A 20467-nucleotide genomic window follows, 5' to 3' on the forward strand; every position below is an offset into this window, starting at 1 on the left:
TTCCAGGGTCCAGTCATTTACTCTGTAAGCCCTATCCTCATTTGGCTGACCACGAGGAAACACTTTACACTTGTCTGAGTTAAATTCTATTGGCCATTCCTTAGCTCACTTTTGGACTTCATTTAGATCCCGTGGTAACCTTGGACAACCTTCATCACTGTCCACTACACCACTAATGATGATATCATCCACACGTTGCTGATACTGATGATGAACAACTGGGGACCAATCTCTGTGGCACATTACTGAACACAGACACCCAATCTGAATAACAATCTTTCACCACCACCATCTGTCTCTTTCCACCTAGCCTATTTTCTATCCTGTTGCCTACTCACTTAGGTCCCATGTGAGCCAACTTTCCAAACCAGCCTATCACATATGACCTTGTCAAAGGCCTTGCTAAAGTCTGTGTAGACAACGTCTGCTGCCCTGCCATCATCAATCATCTTGCTACCTCTTCAAATTCAACCTCAACATAAATAAACAAAATTTCATGAGATGTGATTTCCTACATACATACACCCTAATCAGTGCTGATGGAAAGTATTGATAGGCCCCTCACACCCCATCCTCAACAGATGGTGCTTCTTCTACTGAGTCGCTCCAGTAGATTGTTGATGCGGATTCCATCATCTTCAGTCTCTTGTGTCTCCCTAATCAACCTTTGCCTCTCCACATGAAAGATGATCCTGTCTCTCTCAAACCCCTCCAGTTACTTTCCCCATATCTACTTCTTACATATTGTGGGAATCTTTGCATCCATCTCCTCTTAGGCAGTGCAATCATCTTCTGGGTGAAAATGTCCTTTCACAAATTCCCAGTCCTCGTCATCAACACCATCATCATTTCTGTGAGGCTTGTAAGACTGGCGTAGACAGCTGGGTATAAGGGGATGGCAAATGATGAAGGCAGGCCAGTTGGGATGGGCATGAATGATAGATAGGTGAGCAGAACTGATGGAGAAGTAAGCTTGGGTAGGGGATGGTTGGGAGTGCAGGAGAGACTGGCAGCAGTGAGGGACCACCATGGACGTGATAGCAGCATTGAGACAGATCAGACGAGAAGGGGGTATAGAATGGCATTGACTCCACACTTGAATAGGGAATATAGTAAAAGGAAACAGAGATGTTCCTGTTGGCAATGGATGGGAGGGGGGTACCACAGGGAGACTGATGGGTGGCAGAAATACATGGGACCAGTTCAGCGGGAGGGTAGATGGTCGCTGCGTTGTGGAATTACAGACAGTCCTTCCTCACTCACTCTGCAGGAACGTTTGCGATGGTTATACGGCCAAAGTGTTGCGGGCTGTCTCCTGGAACATAAACATTCATCAGTCAGTGGTAGGTGCAAGTGCAACAAGACACAGCACAAACCTGCCCCTCCCAGTGGTCAGAGCCAGTGGTTTCATCCAGAGTCTGCAGCCCAAGACTAGATTCACGCTTTTGACCAATTCACTTGCCCTCCCCTTCCTCAGCTCCTAGTTCTACCCCAGTCTCTCCAATGTGAAAACTTATATCAACCCATGGTCTCACAGGACCTGAACTTGTTCTGGTCCACCACCGCCCTGATTTCTCTGCAAGCCTCCAAACAAAGAGGCAGCAGGTATTCACAAATGTAATAACTAGTGCCAACACCTCCAATTCAGGAAATTACCCCTCTGCACCTCTCTCTTCCCTACAATGATCTTTAGGATGCAACTCTTTTGCCAGGCTTTTGATCCATCTGCCACACCTCTTGTCACCACCCCACCTAGTCTGTTACACACACTAATACCCATGTTTGTGTGTGCACTGCTGACCTCTGGTGCCATGCCTTCTCTACCTGTGCCTCTATGCCCCCAGTAAGATCCCAGACATAGGAGCAGAATTAGGCCATTGAGCCCATCAAGTCTGCACCGCCATTCAATGGCTTATTTATTATTCCTCTTTATAAGACCATAAAACATTCTCTTACCTTCTCCCCATAACCTCTTCACATGCCTACTAATCAAGAACCTATTAACCTCTGTTTTAAGTATGCCCAGACACAGCCTCCACAGCCATCTGTGGCAATGAATTGCACAGATTCACCATCCTCGGACTGAAGAACACAGGTCCTTACCCAGCAGCTCCCCCGAGAAGTTGACAGGAAGGATGATGGCGATGGAGAAGACACAGACCACACTGAGGAGAACTAAGATGTGACGCTGGAACGAGAGATACACGATGGCGTCGACTCCGCACTTGTATTGAATTTCATCATCTCTGAGTACAAACACAATGGATACAGCTCCAGTTTCACAGACAGCTACAAGAACTGATATCAGCCCACCCCCTCCCAACACCTCTGCTTCCTCTGCCCTTGTTCATCATCTCATGTTGTGGCTTCCAATGCTCCTCACTCACTCCTACAGAGCCCTATCTCTCGATGTACTCTGCCTAAAATGCTCTCCTCTGCCAACTTCATCACTATCTCCTTGCCCTCACCCCTGAAACTAATCTTACCCTGAGCCCCTTCTTCACCCTAGCCCCTCACAGAAACCTCCCTCATTTTCAGCAGGGCCCCAGTTCAAAACCATCTGTGTACACGGAACTAGGGAGAAAACCTGACATTGACATCACTACTGAATGTGAATATTTCACACCAAGCAAGTCAGTGGTTGACTATACTGCCACTTCACAGCCTCCCCAGGAAGGTATAAGGCAGAAGACACAAGTCAGGATATAAAGGAACAACATCCACTTGCAGAGATGACTGCAAATCCAACACATCCCATCTTGGATAAAGCAGCATGTTTGATAGTCCACCCCAATCCCAGTTCATCACCCAAAAAACATTCCCTCCACTACTGATGTAGAATATACCACCTACAAAATGCACTGCCGATATCCAAAAGGACCTCACAAATTCGTAACCTCTATGACCAAGAAGGTCATGGGCAACAGGTGATTAGGAACACCACCATATGCAGTTTCCCCTCAAGTCGCATACAATCCTGACTTGGGAATACATCACTGGTCTTTCATTGTCTCTGTGTACGATCTGTACACACACTGCCGAAGGTGCCTCACCTCCACCTTAGCATGGACAATAACACTAACAAAATCAACACCCTGTAACATCAATTCTTTCTCACACTGTTCTCCAGTCTTCTCCTCGTTCTCAGCCCATTCCCCAATTATCTACCTTTCTCCCAGATCCTCAATCTTCCAACATGAAACATTAGGTGCTGGTTAAACCCAGACCTTGTCCGAGATCCGGATGCCTATGGTTAATGGAAATAGGATCTGAGGGAATCAAGGACTCAGCAACATTGTCCTAGGTTTGACTGGCAAACAGTTGAAGAAAATGCCCCACGTTCTAGGATATCAGTGATTACATTTATCCCACTGGGAGAAGAGCAATAAAAACTACTTTCATGTGTTTGTTGATTCATGAACATTCAGTCATTAACTGTCACTAGAACATTTGAGGTAAATGCTTCCTATTTACTAACATACAATGATCTGAGGCTCTCCACCCACAGGATGTTCTGAAATACCCATAATAATTCCACACAGCCATTTCTTTTCACAATATTTTAGAAGGTAGAACATAAAACAATCTTCTGTCAGAAATTCTGTTCAAACTGAGACCCAACTGGAGAACTTATTCCTGTAATTCCTTCTTCTGACACCCAGTCACTGTACTACGTGTTAAATAAACAGACACTTCATTGGTCACATCATTCTTTCTGATTGTTTGCAATTTCATTTTTTATTGTGTGTTAATTTAAATGGTTCTTCACCTCTCTGATTTATTTTCATTATATTTATGGACTTTTTCTCATCTTCCTCAGGAACTGGTAATGTCCATTAACAAGGAAATTGTCACCATGACACTGCTACCATTGACACGTCATTTCTTCTGTATTCTGACATGTGGCTGAAGGAGGCAACTGGATGTAACTCTCTTCACACAGCAGAAATCACAATGATTAAGCAATGAACATTGGACATACCTCATGTGATAGAGTGTGGTCAGCCATGAACAGAAGCCCTGCCGTAAAACAAAACAAAATGAAAAATCCATTAATTTGAAGCTAAGATCACATATCAGTATCAGAATCACTTTATTGCCAGTATGTGAAACATACCAGAATTGACTGTGGTTTGGTGCCAAGCTTGAAACACAGGACAATCCCATAACATACAACACAATAGCAACCACCAATTTACAAGACATTAGTGCCAATGGTCATTGGCAATTAACAATTAGCAGAACGGTCACATGAGCAAACATCAATAATTAAATTTAAATAAATGAGAACATATAACCATATAACATATAAACCATATAACAATTACAGCATGGAAACAGGCCATTTAGGCCTTTCTAGACTGTGCCGAACGCTTACTCTCACGTAGTCCCACCTACTTGCACTCAGCCCATAACCTCCATTCCTTTCCTGTCCATATACCTATACAATTTTTTTTTAAATGACAAACTCGAACCTGCCTCTACCACTTCCACTGGAAGTTCGTTCCAAACAGCTACCACTCTCTGAGTAAAGACGTTCACCTTGTGTTACCCCTAAACTTTTGCCCCTTAACTCTCAACTCATGTCCTCTTGTTTGAATCTCCCCTACTCTCAACAGAAAAAGCCTATCTACGTCAACTCTATCTATCCCCCTCATAATTTTAAGGGGATACCAAGTACCCCCTCAACCTTCTACGCTCCAAAGAATAAAGACCTAAGAACCTATGAAGACATATGAACAGACTCAATAATTATCAACAGATCAGGAAAGACCGTTTAATAGCTGAAATTTTAGCAACACAGAAATTACCATAAGACCATAAGATATAGGAGCAGAATTAGGCCATTTCCCTATCGAGTCTGCTCCATCATTTCATCATGATTGATCCAATTTTTCTTCTCAAGACCCAGTCTCCTACCTTTTCCTCGTATCCCTTCCTGCCTTGACCAATCAAGAATCTATCAACACACACAAAATGCTGGTGGAACTCAGCAGGCCAGGCAGCATCTATAGGAAAAAGCACTGTCGACGTTTTGGGCCAAGACCCTTCGTTAGGACTCCTGCAAAAAACACTTCAACTACGAGTCATCTACTGTATCTGGTGAGGTAAATTGGGAGACTGCTTCACTGAGCACCTTCACCCTGTCTGCCACAAAAGGCGGGATTTCCTTTAGTTTTTGTAATTTATTTCTTTTATTGAAGTACATCATCAAACAAACATTTCCATAAGATGTATTTCCATATGATGTATATATACATCATATAATCATGTATGTCACAAATCTCCACATAGTATTTATCTGAGGTATACACTTATGGAAAAGAGTGGAAAGAAAAAACAAGCAAAAGGAAAAAAACTATGTACAAGTAGGGAGTGATCTTTTTTTACAACATATTCATTGATTTGTGAGAATAAAATCAGACCTATGAGGCATTATGTAGTTAAACCATTTTCCCCAGTATGAATCAAATTGTTCCAGCTTATGATTAACAGATGCTGTTTTCTTCTCCATTTTGTAAATGTCCATTGTAATTTCCATCCATGCATTTAAAGTTGGGCTCTCCTGTGATAACCGTTTCCTAGAAAGAGTCTTTTTACCAGCCATCAACAGTATATTCATTAAATATTTATCTCTTTTCAACCATTCTTGAGGTATATACCCAAAATATATGGTCTTACTCTCTAAGGGTATTTCACATTTAAAGATGTCTTGCAGGGCATTGTGTATCCCCCTCCAATAGTCTTTGATAACAGGGCAGTCCCAAAAAATATGATAATGATTTGCATTTTGATTTCCACAATTTCTCCAGCAAACAGGGAGATTACTATCATAATGGGATTTCTGAGAGGGTGTAATAAAATATCTTATCAAGTTTTTCCATCCAAACTCCCTCCATTTCTGTGAACTGGTACACTTCCATTGATACCTCCATATTATTGTCCATTCTTCCTCAGATATAATTATCCCTCTTTCCTTCTCCCATTTTGTTTTAATGTGTCAAGTCGAATGTGTTTTAAGATTTGACAAACCCTTATACATGCTTGAAATGATTCTACTACCGTTATCTGAATTAAATGCTTTTCTAAATAGCTCTATCAAACATGTACTTGCTTTGGTTACATTTTTAACCATCCTATTAACATATTGGCACGTCTGTAAATACTGATAAAAGTCTTATTTTTCTAATAAGTGTTTCTCTTTAAGCATTTCAAAACTGAACAGTATTCCTTCTTTCATTATGTTGCAAAGAACTGTTATTCCTTTAGCTGTCCAGTCCTTAAATCTAGCATCCAATTTATTTGGTGTAAAATCCGAGTCATATGTACACCGTTTAAGAATTGCAATATCTCCCTCTAGATTATATTCTTTTATAGTAGTTTTCCATATTTTAAGAGTCAATTTCATCCATGAGTTATCAATAGTATTTATGTACCTTTGCAGGTTATCAGCCAAAATTGCTTGTATGGGGATGGGAAGTACCCACTCCTCAATGTTTTTCCATTGAGCGTCATATGATGGGTTGCACCAACATATCACAGCTCTCAACTGTGCTGCAAAATAATAATCTCTACGAGAAGGTAGGCACCATCCCCACTTTTCCTTTGCTAATTGCAAAGTTTTGAGATGAACTCTAGGCCTTTTACCTTGCCAAATATACCTTGATAACATCTTGTTCCATTCATTGAATTGATTTTGATTAATCCCTATTGGTAGGGTCTGAAAGAGATATAACAGTCGGGGCAATATATTCATTTTAATAGACTCAATCCTTGAACTGAGACTAAAAAAGGAATCAGGTTCCATCTTGCCATATCTTCCTTAATTTTTTTATATAAAGGCTGATAATTACATTCTGATAATTTTGCCAAATCTTTTAGCATAATGATGCCCAAATATTTGAAAGACTCTGTGTGCTATGCCCAGGGGTATCTGCTTTCAATTTCTCTTGGTGGGCTATAGTTATATGAAAGTAATTGGGTTTTATCTATGTTGATCTTGTATCCTGATAATTAACCATATTGTTCAAAGGATTGCATCAATTTTGGTAAAGAGTATGTTGGTTGCCCTAGATAGATCAAAATTTCATCCGCGTAACAAGCCAATTTATGCTCTGTACCTTTAATAGTAATTCCCCTGATATCTTCATTTTGTCTGATGTATTGAGCTAATAGTTCCAGATATAATGCGAAGAGTAGTGGTGAGCATGCACAACCCTGCCTCGTGCCCCTTTCTAGGGTAAGACTATTTGATAAATATCCATTGATTTTAATCCTAGCAGTAGGGTTGTCATATAGTGTCTGTATAGTTTTAAGATAAAACTATATTTATAGAGTTTGTAGTGCCAAAGGTTTAAAAGAAAGACCGCCATATACAGCGGCCATTGTCGGAGTGGACTGAGGCAGAGTGGGACGTCTTTGGCTTAATCAGACTTCGGTGAGAACAGGCAGAGGCGAGGTTGAACGGGGCATGACTGCGCAGGTGCGTGAAGGTCGGCCTCTGAGATCAGCGGGGGAATTTAAAAAGCGAGCAGAGGCTGAGTATGAGCTTCAGTCCAGGTGAGGTAAGGCCGGGTAAGCTCCTTTAATTAATCTAATTAGATTAGGAGTAGGTAATGGAGGCAGCAGTTAGGCAGTTGAGTGCTCCGTTTGCAGTATGTAGGAAGTCAGGGTGAGCACAGCTGTCTCTGATGACTACACCTGCAAAAGGTGCATCCAGCTGCAGCTCCTGACAAACCGAGATAGGGAACTGGAGCTGGAGCTGGATGAACTTTGGATCATTCGTGAGGCAGAGGCAGAAATAGACTGGAGTTTCAGGGAGGTGGTCATCCCTAGGAGTCAGGAGACAGGTAGTTGGGTGACTGTCAGGTAGTTGGGAGAGGGAAGGGGAATAGACAGGAAGAGCAGAGCACGCCTGTGGCCATTCCCATCAACAATAAGTATAGAATTTTGGATACCGTTGGTGGGGACGACCTACCAGGGACAAGTTGCAGTGGTTGCGTCTCTGGCACCGAGACTGGACCCTCAGCTCAGAAGGGAAGGAGGGAAAAGAGGAGAGCAGTAGTGATAGGGGATTTGATAGTTAGGGGGACAGATAGGAGGTTCTGTGGAAGAGATCGAGAATCCCGGATGGTATGTTGCCTCCCTGGTGCCAATGTCTTCGATATCTCGGATCAAGTTCTCAGCATTCTCAAGAGGGAGGGTGAGCACCGGATGTCGTGGTCCATGTAGGGACCAATGTTGTGGGTAGGAAGAGTGAGGAGGTCCTGAAAGGTGAGTTTAGGGAGCTAGGTGCCAAGTTAAAGGACAGGACCTCCAGCATAGCAATCTCAGGATTGCTACCAGTGCCACGTGCAGGTGGGTTTAGAAATAGTAAGATAGTGCAGATCAATATGTGGCTGAAGACATGGTGCAGGAGGGAGGGCTTCAGATTTATAGATAATTGGGCAGTTTTCCAGGGAAGGTGGGACCTGTTCCGGCGGGACAGTTTACATCTGAACTGGAGGGGGACAAATATTCTTGCAGGTAGGTTTGCTAGAGAGGTTCCAGTGGATTTAAACTAGATATGAGGGTGGAGGGGAACCAGAGTGTAGGAACAGATGTATGGGAGAAGGAAGAAAAAGAAGACAGTAAAGTTCTTTGTACTGTTAGAGATAAACAGAGAAGTGGAGGTGGAGAATTTCTTAAATGTATATATTTTAATGCTAGGAACATTGTAAGAAAGGTGGATGAGCTTAGAGCATGGATTGACACCTGGAAATATGATGTTGTAGCTATTAGTGAAACATGGTTGCAGGAGGGGTGTGATTGGCAATTAAATATTCCTGGATTTCGTTGCTTTAGGTGGGATAGAATCGGAGGGACAAGAGGGGGAGATGTTGCGTTGCTTGTCAGAGAAAATATTACACCGGTGCTCTGGCAGGATAGATTAGAGGATTCATCTACGGAGTCTATTTGGGTGGAATTGAGAAATGGGAAAGGTGTAGTAACACTTAACGAGGTGCATTATAGACCACAACATGGGGAGAGAAAATTGGAGGAGCAAATTTGCAAAGAGATAGCAGATATTTGTAGTAAGCACAGGGTTGTGATTGTGGGAGATTTTAATTTTCCACACATAGACTGGGAAGCCCATTCTGTAAAAGGGATGGATGGTTTGGAGTTTGTAAAATGTGTGCAGGATAGTTATTTGCAGCAATACATAGAGGTACTGACTAGAGAAAGGGCAGTGTTGGATCTTCTGTTAGGGAATGAAATAGGTCAGGTGATGGTGGTATGTGTTGGGGAGCACTTCGGGTCCAGTGATCACAATGCCATTAGTTTCAATATAATTATGGAGAAGGATAGGACTGGACCCAGGGATGAGATTTTTGATTGGAGAAAGGCTAACTTTGAGGAGATGCGAAAGGATTTAGAAGGAGTGGATTGGGACAATTTGTTTTATGGAAAGGATATAATAGAGAAATGGAGGTCATTTAAAGGCGAAATTTTGAGGGTACAGAATCTTTATGTTCCTGATGTTGAAAGGAAAGGTTAAAAGTTTGACAGAGGCATGGTTTTCAAGGGATATTGGAAACTTGGTTAGGAAAAAGAGAAATATCTACAATAAATATAGGCAGCATGGAGTAAATGAGGTGCTCGAGGAATATAAACAATGTAAGTAGAATCTTAAGAAAGAAATTAGAAAAGCTAAAAGAAGATACAAGGTTGCTTTGGCAAGTAAGTTGAAAATAAATCCGAAGGGTTTCTACAGTTATATTAATAGCAAAAGGATAGTGAGGGATAAAATTGGTCCCTTAGAGAATCAGAGTGGACAGCTATGTGTGGAGCCAAAAGAGATGGGGGAGATTTTGAACAATTTCTTTTCTTTGGTATTCACTAAGGAGAAGGATATTGAATTGTGTAAGGTAAGGGAAACAAGTAGGGAAGTTATGGAAACAATGACGATTAAAGAGAAGGAAGTACTGGAGCTTTTAAGGAATATAAAAGTGGATAAATCTCCATATCCTGACAGGATAATCCCTAGGACCTTGAGGGAGGTTAGTGTAGAAAGAGCAGAGGCTCTGACAGAAATATTTCAAATGTCATTAGAAATGGGGATGGTGCCGGAGGATTGGCGTATTGCATATGTGGTTCCATTGTTTAAAAAGGGTTCTAAGAGTAAACCTGGCAATTATAGGCCTGTCAGTGGTGGATAAATTAATAGAAAGTATTCTTAGAGATGGTATATATAATTATCTGGATAGACAGGGTCTGATTAGGAACAGTCAAAATGGATTTGTGCATGGAAGGTCATGTTCGACAAATCTTATTGAATTTTTTGAAGAGGTTATGAGGAAAGTTGACGAGGGTAAAGCAGTGGATGTTGTCTATATGGACTTCAGTAAGGCCTTTGACAAGGTTACGCACGGAAGGTTAGTTAGGGAGGTTCAATCGTTAATATTGAAGTAGTAAAATGGATTCAACAGTGGCTGGATGGGAGATGCCAGAGAGCAGTGATGGATAACTGTTTGTCAGGTTGGAGGCCGGTGACTAGTGGTGTGCTTCAGGGATCTGTACTGGGTCCAATGTTGTTTGTCATATACATTAATGATCTGGATGATGGGGTGGTAAATTGGATTAGTAAGTATGCAGATGATACTAAGGTAGGTGGCACTGTGGATAATGAAGTAGGTTTTCAAAGCTTACAGAGAGATTTAGGTCAGTTAGAAGAGTGAGCTGAACGATGGCAGATGGAGTTTTGGTAGGAATAATCCAAATAGGACATACATGTTAAATGGTAGGGCATTGAAGAATGCAGTAGAACAGAGTGATCTAGGAATAATGGTGCATAGTTCCCTGAAGGTGGAATCTCATGTGGATAGGGTGGTGAAGAAAGCTTTTGGTATGCTGGCCTTTATAAATCAGAGCACTGAGCATAAGAGTTGGGATGTAATGTTAAAATTGTACAAGGCATTGGTAAGGCCGAATTTGGAGTATTGTGTACAGTTCTGGTCACCGAATTATAAGAAAGGTATCAACAAAATAGAGAGAGTACAGAGAAGATTTACTAGAATGTTACCTGGGTTTCAGCACCTAAGTTACAGGGAAAGGATGAACAAGTTAGGTCTTTATTCTTTGGAGCATAGAAGGTTGAGGGGGGACTTGATAGAGGTATTTAAAATTATGAGGGGGACAGATAGAGTTGACATGGATAGGCTTTTTCCATTGAGAGTAGGGGAGATTCAAACAAGAGGACATAATTTGAGAGTTAGGGGGCAAAAGTTTAAGGGTAACAAGAGGGGGAATTTCTTTACTCAGAGAGTGGTAGCTGTGTGGAATGAGCTTCCAGTAGAAGTAGTAGAGGCAGGTTCGGTATTGTCATTTAAAGTAAAATTGGATAGGTATATGGACAGGAAAGGAATGGAGGCTTATGGGCTGAGTGCGGGCTAGTGGGTCTAGGTGAGAGTAAGCATTTGGTATGGACTAGAATGTCTGAGAAGGCCTGCTTCCATGCTGTAATTGTTATACGGTTATATGGTTAATAATTGCATCTTGGAAACCAAATTTATGTAAAACTCTGTAAAGAAAATTCCAATTAACCAAATCAAATGCCTTTTCAGCGTCCACGCTTATCGCTATTGCTTCGATTTTATTTTTTTGTATATGATCCATAATGTGAAGTGTTTTTCGTATATTGTCTTGTGTTTGGCGTTGTCGTACAAAACCTGTCTGATCGTTACGTATCAGTATGGGTAGAAACTCCTCTAATCGTTTGGCCATGATGGAGGTAAACGATCTATAATCTACATTAAGAACGGATATTGGTCTAAATGACCAGCATTCCATTTTATCTTTTCCTTCTTTCGGTATAGCTGAGATTATTGCTTCCTTCCAACTGGGTGGCATTTGTGCCCTTTTTAGAGCCCAGTTCAGTGTGGGGAGTAAAACAGGAATTAACTCATTTTTAAATTCTTTGTACCACTCTGCCGTATACCCATCTGATCCTGGTGACTTGCTTAATATAAGCCTACTAATTGCAGCTTTTAATTCAACTTCAGTTATGTCAGCAGTCATCATTCTACTTTGTTCTTTGCTTAAAGTGGGTAACTCTAGAGAATTCAGGAAGGTGTCAATTTGGGTTATGCTTCCCCCGGAATTTTGGAATATAGAGTTTTGTAAAACACTTCAAAAGCTTCTTTAATTTCACTTAGCTTATTTTTTATCATTTTTGTTCTTGGATCCCTAAATCTAGAATTGTATTTTCTGCTATCTTTTTTTTTTCAGTTTCCACGCCAGTATTTTCATAGACTTAGATGCACTTTCATAATGTCTCTGTTTCAGAAACATTAAATTTTTCTTGATTTCTTGCATATCCAAACTATTAATTTCATTCCTATTTTTTTAATTTCCTCTAATGTATCCTGTGCCAAATTCAATTTGTATTTTTTCTCTAGTTCCTTCAGCCTATTTTGTAATTCCTCTAATGTTTTATTCCTTATTTTTTCTTATATGAAGGTCTTGCTATAATCTTCCCTCTTAAGACAGCCTTCAGAGTATCCCATAAAATGGGAGGTGAAACCTCTCCATTATCATTGAATTCTTAGTAGAGAGCAATTTCTTTTTTAATTTGTTCCTTAAAGTACGGATCATTGAGTAGACTTGAATTTAGTTTCCAAATAGTATTCTTTGGTTGTAGGTCAAAATCAACAGATAAATATACAGGTGCATGATCACTTATATTTATTGACCCAATACCACAGGTGTTTATTTTGTCTTTGTCTTTTCCAAATGATATGAAATAGACTATTCTTGTATATACAGAATGGGGAGCAGAATAATGGGTGTAATCCCTACTGTCGGGGAAAAGGTCCCTCCATATAACCATTACAGCATGGAAACAGGCCATCTCGGCCCTTCTAGTCTGTGCCGAACGCTTACTCACCTACTCCCACTGACCCGCACTCAGCCCATAACCCTCCATTCCTTTCCTGTCCACATACCTATCCAATTTTACTTTAAATGACAATACCGAACCTGCCTCTACCACTTCTACTGGAAACTCGTTCCACACAGCTACCACTCTCTGAGTAAAGAAATTCCCCCTCATGTTACCCTTAAGCTTTTGCCCCCTAACTCTCAACTCATGTCCTCTTGTTTGAATCTCCCCTGCTCTCAATGGAAAAACCCTATCCACGTCAACTCTATCTATCCCCCCTCATAATTTTAAATACCTCTATCAAGTCCCCCCTCAACCTTCTACGCTCCAAAGAATAAAGACCTAACTTGTTCAACCTTTCCCTATAACTTAGATGCTGAAACCCAGGTAACATTCTAGTAAATCTTCTCTGTACTCTCTCTATTTTGTTGACATCTTTCCTATAATTTGGTGACCAGAACTGTACACAATACTCCAAATTCGACCTTACCAACGCCTTGTACAAATTTAACATTACAATCCAACTCCTATACTCAATGCTCTAATTTATTAAGACCAACATACCAAAAGCTTTCTTCACCACCCTATCCACATGAGCTTCCACTTTCAGGGAACTATGCACCATTATTCCTAGATCACTCTGTTCTACTGCATTCTTCAATGACCTACCATTTACCATGTATGTCCTATTTGGATTATTCCGACTAAATGTAGCACCTCACACTTATCAGCATTAAACTCCATCTGCCACCTTTCAGCCCACTCTTCTAACTGGCCTAAATCTCTCTGCAAACTTTGAAAACCTACTTCATTATCCACAACGCCACCTACCTTAGTATCATCTGCGTACTTACTAATCCAATTTACCACCCCATCATCCAGATCATTAATGTATATGACAAACAACACTGGACCCTGTACAGATCCCTGAGGCACACCACTAGTCACTGGCCTCCAACCTGTCAAACAGTTATCCACCACTACTCTCTGGCATCTCCCATTCAGACACTGTTGAATCCTTTTTACTACTTCAATATTAATACCTAACGATTGAACCATCCTAACTAACCTTCAGTGCCTAACCTTGTCAAAGGCCTTACTGAAGTCCATATAGACAACATCCACTGCTTTACCCTCGTCAACTTTCCTCGTAACCTCTTTAAAAAATTCACTAAGATTTGTCAAACATGACCTTCCACGCACAAATCCATGTTGACTGTTCCTAATCAGACCCTGTCTATCAAGATAATTATATATACCATTTCTAAGAATAATTTCCATTAATTTACCCACCACTGACGTCGAACTGACAGGCCTATAATTGCCAGGTTTACTCTTAGAACCCTTTTTAAACAATAGAACCACATGAACAATACGCCAATCCTCCAGCACCATCCCCGTTTCTAATGACATTTGAAATATTTCTGTCAGAGCCTCTGCTCTTTCTACACTAACCTCCCTCAAGGTCCTAGGGATTATCCTGTCAGGATATGGAGATTTATCCACTTTTATATTCCTTAAAAGCACCAGTACTTCCTCTTCTTTAATCGTCATAGTTTCCATAACGTCCCTACTTGTTTCCCTGACCTAACACAATTCAATATCCTACTCCTTAGTGAATACCAAAGAAAAGAAATTGTTCAAAATCTCCCCCATCTCTTTCAGCTCCACGCTTAGCTGTCCAATCTGATTTTCTAAGGGACCAATTTTATCCCTCACTATCCTTTTGCTATTAATGTAACTGTAGAAACCCTTCGGATTTATTTTCACCTTACCTGCCATAGCAACCTCGTATCTTCTTTTAGCTTTTCTAATTTCTTTCTTAAGATTCTTCTTACATTCCTTATATTCCTTGAGCACTTCATTTACTCTATGCTGCCTATATTTATTGTAGATATCTCTCTTTTTCCTAACCAGGTTTCCAATATCCCTTGAAAACTATGGCTCTCTCAAACTTTTAACCTTTCCTTTCAACCTAATAGGAACATAAAGATTCTGTACCTTCAAAATTTTGCCTTTAAATGACCACCATTTCTCTATTACATCCTTCCCATAAAACAAATTGTCCCAATCCACTCCTTCTAAATCCTTTCGTATCTCCTCAAAGTTAGCCTTTCTCCAATCAAAAATCTCAACCCCGGGTCCAGTCCTATCCTTCGCCATAATTATATTGAAACTAATGGCATTGTGATCACTGGACCCGAAGTGCTCCCCAACACATACCTCTGTCACCTGACCTATTTCATACCCTAACAGAAGATCCAACACTGCCCCTTCTCTAGTTGGTACCTCTATGTATTGCTGCAAAAAACTATCCTGCACACATTTTACAAACTCCAAACCATTCATCCCTTTTACAGTATGGGCTTCCCAGCCTATGTGTGAAAAATTAAAATCTCCCACAATCACAACCCTGTACTTACTACAAATATCTGCTATCTCCTTGCAAATTTGCTCCTCCAAGTCTCGCTCCCCATTAGGTGGTCTATAATACACCCCTATAAGTGTTACTACACCTTTCCCATTCCTCAATTCCACCCAAATAGCCTCCCTAGATGAGCCCTCCAATCTATCCTGCCAGAGCACCACTGTAATATTTTCTCTGACAAGCAACGCAACACCTCCCCCTCTTATCCCTCCAATTCTATCACACCTGAAGCAATGAAATCCAGGAATATTTAGTTGCTAATCACACCCCTCCTGCAACCATGTTTCACTAATAGCTACAACATCATATTTCCAGATATCAATCCATGCTCTAAGCTCATCCACCTTTCTTACAAAAGGTGGATTAAAATAAATGCATTTAAGAAATTCTCCACCTCTTCCTCTCTGTTTATCTCTAACAGTACAAAGAACTTTACTGTCTTCTTTTTCTTCTTTCTCCCATACATCTGTTCCTACACCCTGGTTCCCCTCCCCCCTCATATCTAGTTTAAATCCATGGGAGCCTCTCTAGCAAACCTACCAGCAAGAATATTTGTCCCCCTCCAGTTCAGATGTAAACCGTCCCGCCGGAACAGGTCCCACCTTCCCTGGAAAACTGCCCAATTATCTATAAATCTGAAGCCCTCCCTCCTGCACCATGTCTTCAGCCATGTGTTGATCTGCACTAACTTACTATTTCTAAACCCACCTGCACGTGGCACTGGTAGCAATCCTGGGATTGCTATCCTGGAGGTCCTGTCCTTTAACAATCCATATATCAATTAAACCAACATCCTCAAAAAGTGTATTAACTTTCTTATGTAAGGATTTTGTTTCATAGGTTTTTCTATTGGAAGAGTCTAAATTTGGTTGTAATTGTAAATGTAAGTCTCCCCCACATATCAGGAGACCTTCTGTTTCCGCTACCATAATATCAGTAATTTTCTGAAAGAAACCAATATCACTTCCTGTGGGTGCATATATATTCAATAGAGTAACTGAATTTCCATCTATATTCCCCCTTACCAGAATATATCTGCCCTCTTTATCTCCCATTTCGAATACTTTTTCAAAATTTAGATTACTTGAGATAAGAATAGCAACTCCTCTCCTATGTCCTGATTTATATGAGGAGAAAAACAAATTAGTGAAGCCCATTCTCTTTCTTTTTCTATGCTCATTATCACTTAAGTGAGTTCCCTGTAAATATACTACATGGGCTTGTTCTTTTTTAATTTTGGATAAAATTCTATTACATTTGAGTGGATTTAATAGCCCATTGACATTAAAAGAAATGAATTTTACTTTGTCCTTAGCCATCTGCATTTATCTGTCAATGTATCATTGAAAGAAGAAGAATAAAACTTAATTGATCTACTCCCTGAACAAATAAGAACCAAAAAACGCAATTAATAACAAAAAAGGCAACGAAGGTGTGATTCCAAGGCTGAGGTCGCTAGTAATGACCCTGCGTTGAGCTAGAGGAAATGTCTAGCTGTGGGGGATAACCCCTCCTACCTGTGAGTTGAGGGCCCCCATTGTAGTATCCATAAAAGTCAGTGAACAAATCCATTATACAGAAAAGATTTCCCTGTGTACTCCTCCTATACACACACACACACACACACACACACACGCAGACATATATATATATATTCTCATTTTGGTGGGGAAAAAGGAGTGAGCGAATAAAGAAGAATAACTGAGTAATATAAAATCCACATTATAATAAGTATTTCTCGAGATAGGTATATCACCGTCTACTTTTGCTTCTGTTTAGCTTCTCAACATTTTTAAAGTTAGCCAAATCTTATGGCTCTACTGCATGGGGTGAGGGCTGTCTTTGGAAAACTCCTCGTCTCTTCCTGATATACTTCTCTCGCCCTCCTCCCGTCTCCTGCTTTCTCAATTCTCGCACTATTTCCCAAGCAGAGCGGTATAATTCCTCTGCCAGGCTGACCCTCGGTTTGATCACACAGACGGGCAACCCTTTGGCCTTCATGTCTGTTGTCGCCTCTTCCACTGTCTGATACAGTCAGATCCCATCTTGATAAAACACTCTAAGTTTAGCAGGGTACGGAGTTTGAAATCTAATCCTTTCTTGCTTTATTATTCGCTTTACTTCAGAGTATTCTTTACGTTTCTGCAAGACCGCGGGGGGGGTTAATCTTGATCAAAATATATTAATTTGTCGTCTAAAAACACCCTCTTCTTACCCAGGCCCTTCGTAGAATTTCCACCTTGGTACTGTATCGAAGGAATTTAATTACTACTGAGCGTGGCTTATCTTCTCTGCCTTGGGTAGGCCACGGGATGATCGCGCGATGCACCCTCTCAATTTACAGCTCCATAGTCGAGGGAAGCTCCAGCACATCCTGCAGCAACTTTCCTACAAACTCCGTCATAGGCAAACCCTCTGCTCCTTTGGAGATGTTGTATATCCTGATATTTTTCCGCCGTGATCTTCCCTCCAGGTCAAGCAGTTTACCTTCTTGTTGATTTAATATTTTTATCGTCTTACTTAGCATCTGTTCCACGTTTTGCACTCGATCTTCCACCTTCTCAATTCGAGTCTCTGCCACCGCTATTTTTTGATTGACGTTGGTGAGTTCTGACTTAATATCATGTAGCTACTGTTTTATATCTTTTTGGAACACCCGTATTTCTTTCCAAATTTTGATCATATTTGCCACTTCGCCTGAAAGAGGCCCATCGTCAGCCGTGCTAGCATGCAGTCGGGTAGGAAAGCCACTCGCTGCACCCCTCTTGTCCACAGGCTCCGCAGTGTCGCTTTTTTCATTTCCATTCCTTTTCCCCATTCCCTCTTATCAGTTCAAATACTTTCGAAAAATCCTATATTTGATGGGTTAATAGGGCAAAATATGCATTTTTTCGGAGGAGCTATTGACTTAAGCTGCCATTCTCGATGATGACGTCCCCAGAACCCCCAAAAGGCGGGATTTCCAGTGGCCACCTATTTCAAAATTCACTTTCCATTCTCATTCCAACATGTCTCCTCAACTGTCACTATAAGGCCACACTCAGGTTGGAGGAGCCACACCTCATATCCACCTGAGTAACCTACAACCTGAACAATGATTTTCATAACTTCCAGTAATTTCCCCCCTCCCCCTTCACTCTTTCTCCATTACCCATTTTGGTTTCCTTCTCTCTCCTTTTCTCACCTACCCATCACCTCCCACTGGTTCTCTTCTTTCTTCCCTTTCTTGCATGGTCCACTGTTATCAGATTCTTTCTTCTTCAGCCCTTTAGCTTTTCCACCTAATACCTCCCAGCTTTTTACTTCATCCTCAATCCCCTACCCACCTACCTTCCCCTGGTCTCATCTGTCAGCTGCCAGTTTGTACCCCTTCTGCTTCCCCAAACCTCCTTATTCTGACTTCTTACCCTTCCTTTCCAGTCCCAATGAAGAGTTTTGGCCCAAACTGTTGACTGTTTATTCATTTCCATAGATGCTGCCTGAACTGCTGAGTTCCTCCAGCATTTTGTGTGTGATGCAAAAATAAACCAAATTGCCTTTGTGGTTGGATGATTAGTAAATAATATCATAGAGCACTACTCAGAGAAACAGGCCACTCGGCCCATCTAGTCCATGACAAACTATTATTCTGCTCCGTCCCATCGAGCAACATCTGGATCAGCCTGCATGCTCCTCCCACCCATGTACCTATACAAATTACCCTTAAATGCTGCAATCAAACCTGCATCCCCCACTTCCACTGGAAGCTTCTTCCACACTCTCACCACCCTCTAAGTGAAGAAGTTCCCACTCATGTTCCCCTCAAACATTTCAGTAAGTTCACTGAAGTGTAAGTTGACTCACCACATCTTTACTCTCCAGTTCTGTTGGGCTGGTTTCACAGGAAGATTTCTCCTTTTCATTTTGTTCTCCATAAAACAAGGAAGTGAGGCTGCAGAAAATAAAGAAAGCTGTAAACAGCACAGCAACCTCAGACTTCCAAAAGCATTGATAATGACAGAGAAAACAGGTAGCCATCAACAAACAAAATGGGAAGTGAGAAACCAAGCAATAAAGAGAAAAGATGACACAACCATGGCTAACAAGAGAAGTCAAAGCCAACATAAAAGACAAAGAGAGGGCATATAATTGAGCAAAAATTAGTGGGAAGTTAGAAGATTGGAAAGCTTTTAAAAGCCAACAGAAGGCAACTAAAAAAGTCATTAAGAAGGTTAGGATGGAATACAAAAGTGAGCTAGGCAATCATATTAAAGAGGCTACCAAAAGTTTATTCAGATACCTAAAGTGTAAAAGAGAGATGAGAGTGGATATCAGACCACTGGAAAATTATGCTTGAGAGGTAGAAATGGGGGACTACAAAACAGCGGATGAACTGAATAAGTATTTTACATCAGTATTCACTGTGGAAGACACTAGCCATAAGGTGGAAGTTCCAGGTCTCAGAGGGCTTGAAGTGTGTGAAGTTACCACTAAGTAGAAGATTCTTGGTAAACTGAAAGGTCTGAAGGTAGATAAATCATCTAGACCAGATGGTGTATGCCTTAGGGTTCTGAAAGAGGTGGCTAAAGAGATCGTGGAGGATCATAGTAATGATCTTTCAAGAATCACTAGATTCTGGAATGTTTCTGGAACACTGAAAATTGCAAATGTCATTCTACTCTTCAAGAATGGCGAGAGGCTGAAGAAAGGAAAATATAGACCAATTAGTCTGACGTCAGTTGTTGGGAAGATGTTGGAGTCAATTCTGAAGAATGAGGTCTCAAGGTACTTGGAGGCACATGATAAAGTAGGCCGTAGTCAGCATCGTTTCCTCAAGAGAATATCTTGCCTGACAAATCTTTTAGATAGACAAAGGAAAATTGGTTGATGTTGTGTACTTGGATTTTCAGTAGGCCCTTGACAAGGTGCCATATGTGGGGCTGCTTAACAAGCTACAAGCCCATGGAAAGATATTAGCATGGATAAAGCAGTAGCTGTTTGGCAGGAGACAAAGAGTGGGAATAAAAGAAACCTTTTCTGCCAGTGACTGGTGGTGTTTGACAGGAGACTGCATTGGGACAGATACTTTTTATGTTATATGTCAGTGATTCGTTTGATGGAATTGGTGGCTGGTTGCAAAG

The 20467-nt window shown here is 41.0% G+C and overlaps 1 protein-coding gene across 9 annotated transcripts in view; it reads right to left on the bottom strand.

Moving 5' to 3' along the window:
* tmem63c (transmembrane protein 63C) overlaps positions 1-20467 on the bottom strand; it is a 616893-nt gene that overhangs the window by 453796 nt on the left and 142630 nt on the right. For all 9 annotated transcript variants that reach the window (XM_073039119.1, XM_073039117.1, XM_073039118.1 and 6 more), the window contains 4 exons: positions 19191-19278; positions 3983-4020; positions 2104-2246; positions 1264-1315 (listed from right to left, as the gene is read on the bottom strand). In XM_073039119.1, the coding sequence (XP_072895220.1) occupies positions 1264-1315; positions 2104-2246; positions 3983-4020; positions 19191-19278 (321 nt within the window). The remainder of the gene's footprint in view (positions 1-1263; positions 1316-2103; positions 2247-3982; positions 4021-19190; positions 19279-20467) is intronic.

Source organism: Hemitrygon akajei, chromosome 3, assembly GCF_048418815.1.
Source record: "Hemitrygon akajei chromosome 3, sHemAka1.3, whole genome shotgun sequence".
Classification (NCBI taxonomy): domain Eukaryota; kingdom Metazoa; phylum Chordata; class Chondrichthyes; order Myliobatiformes; family Dasyatidae; genus Hemitrygon; species Hemitrygon akajei.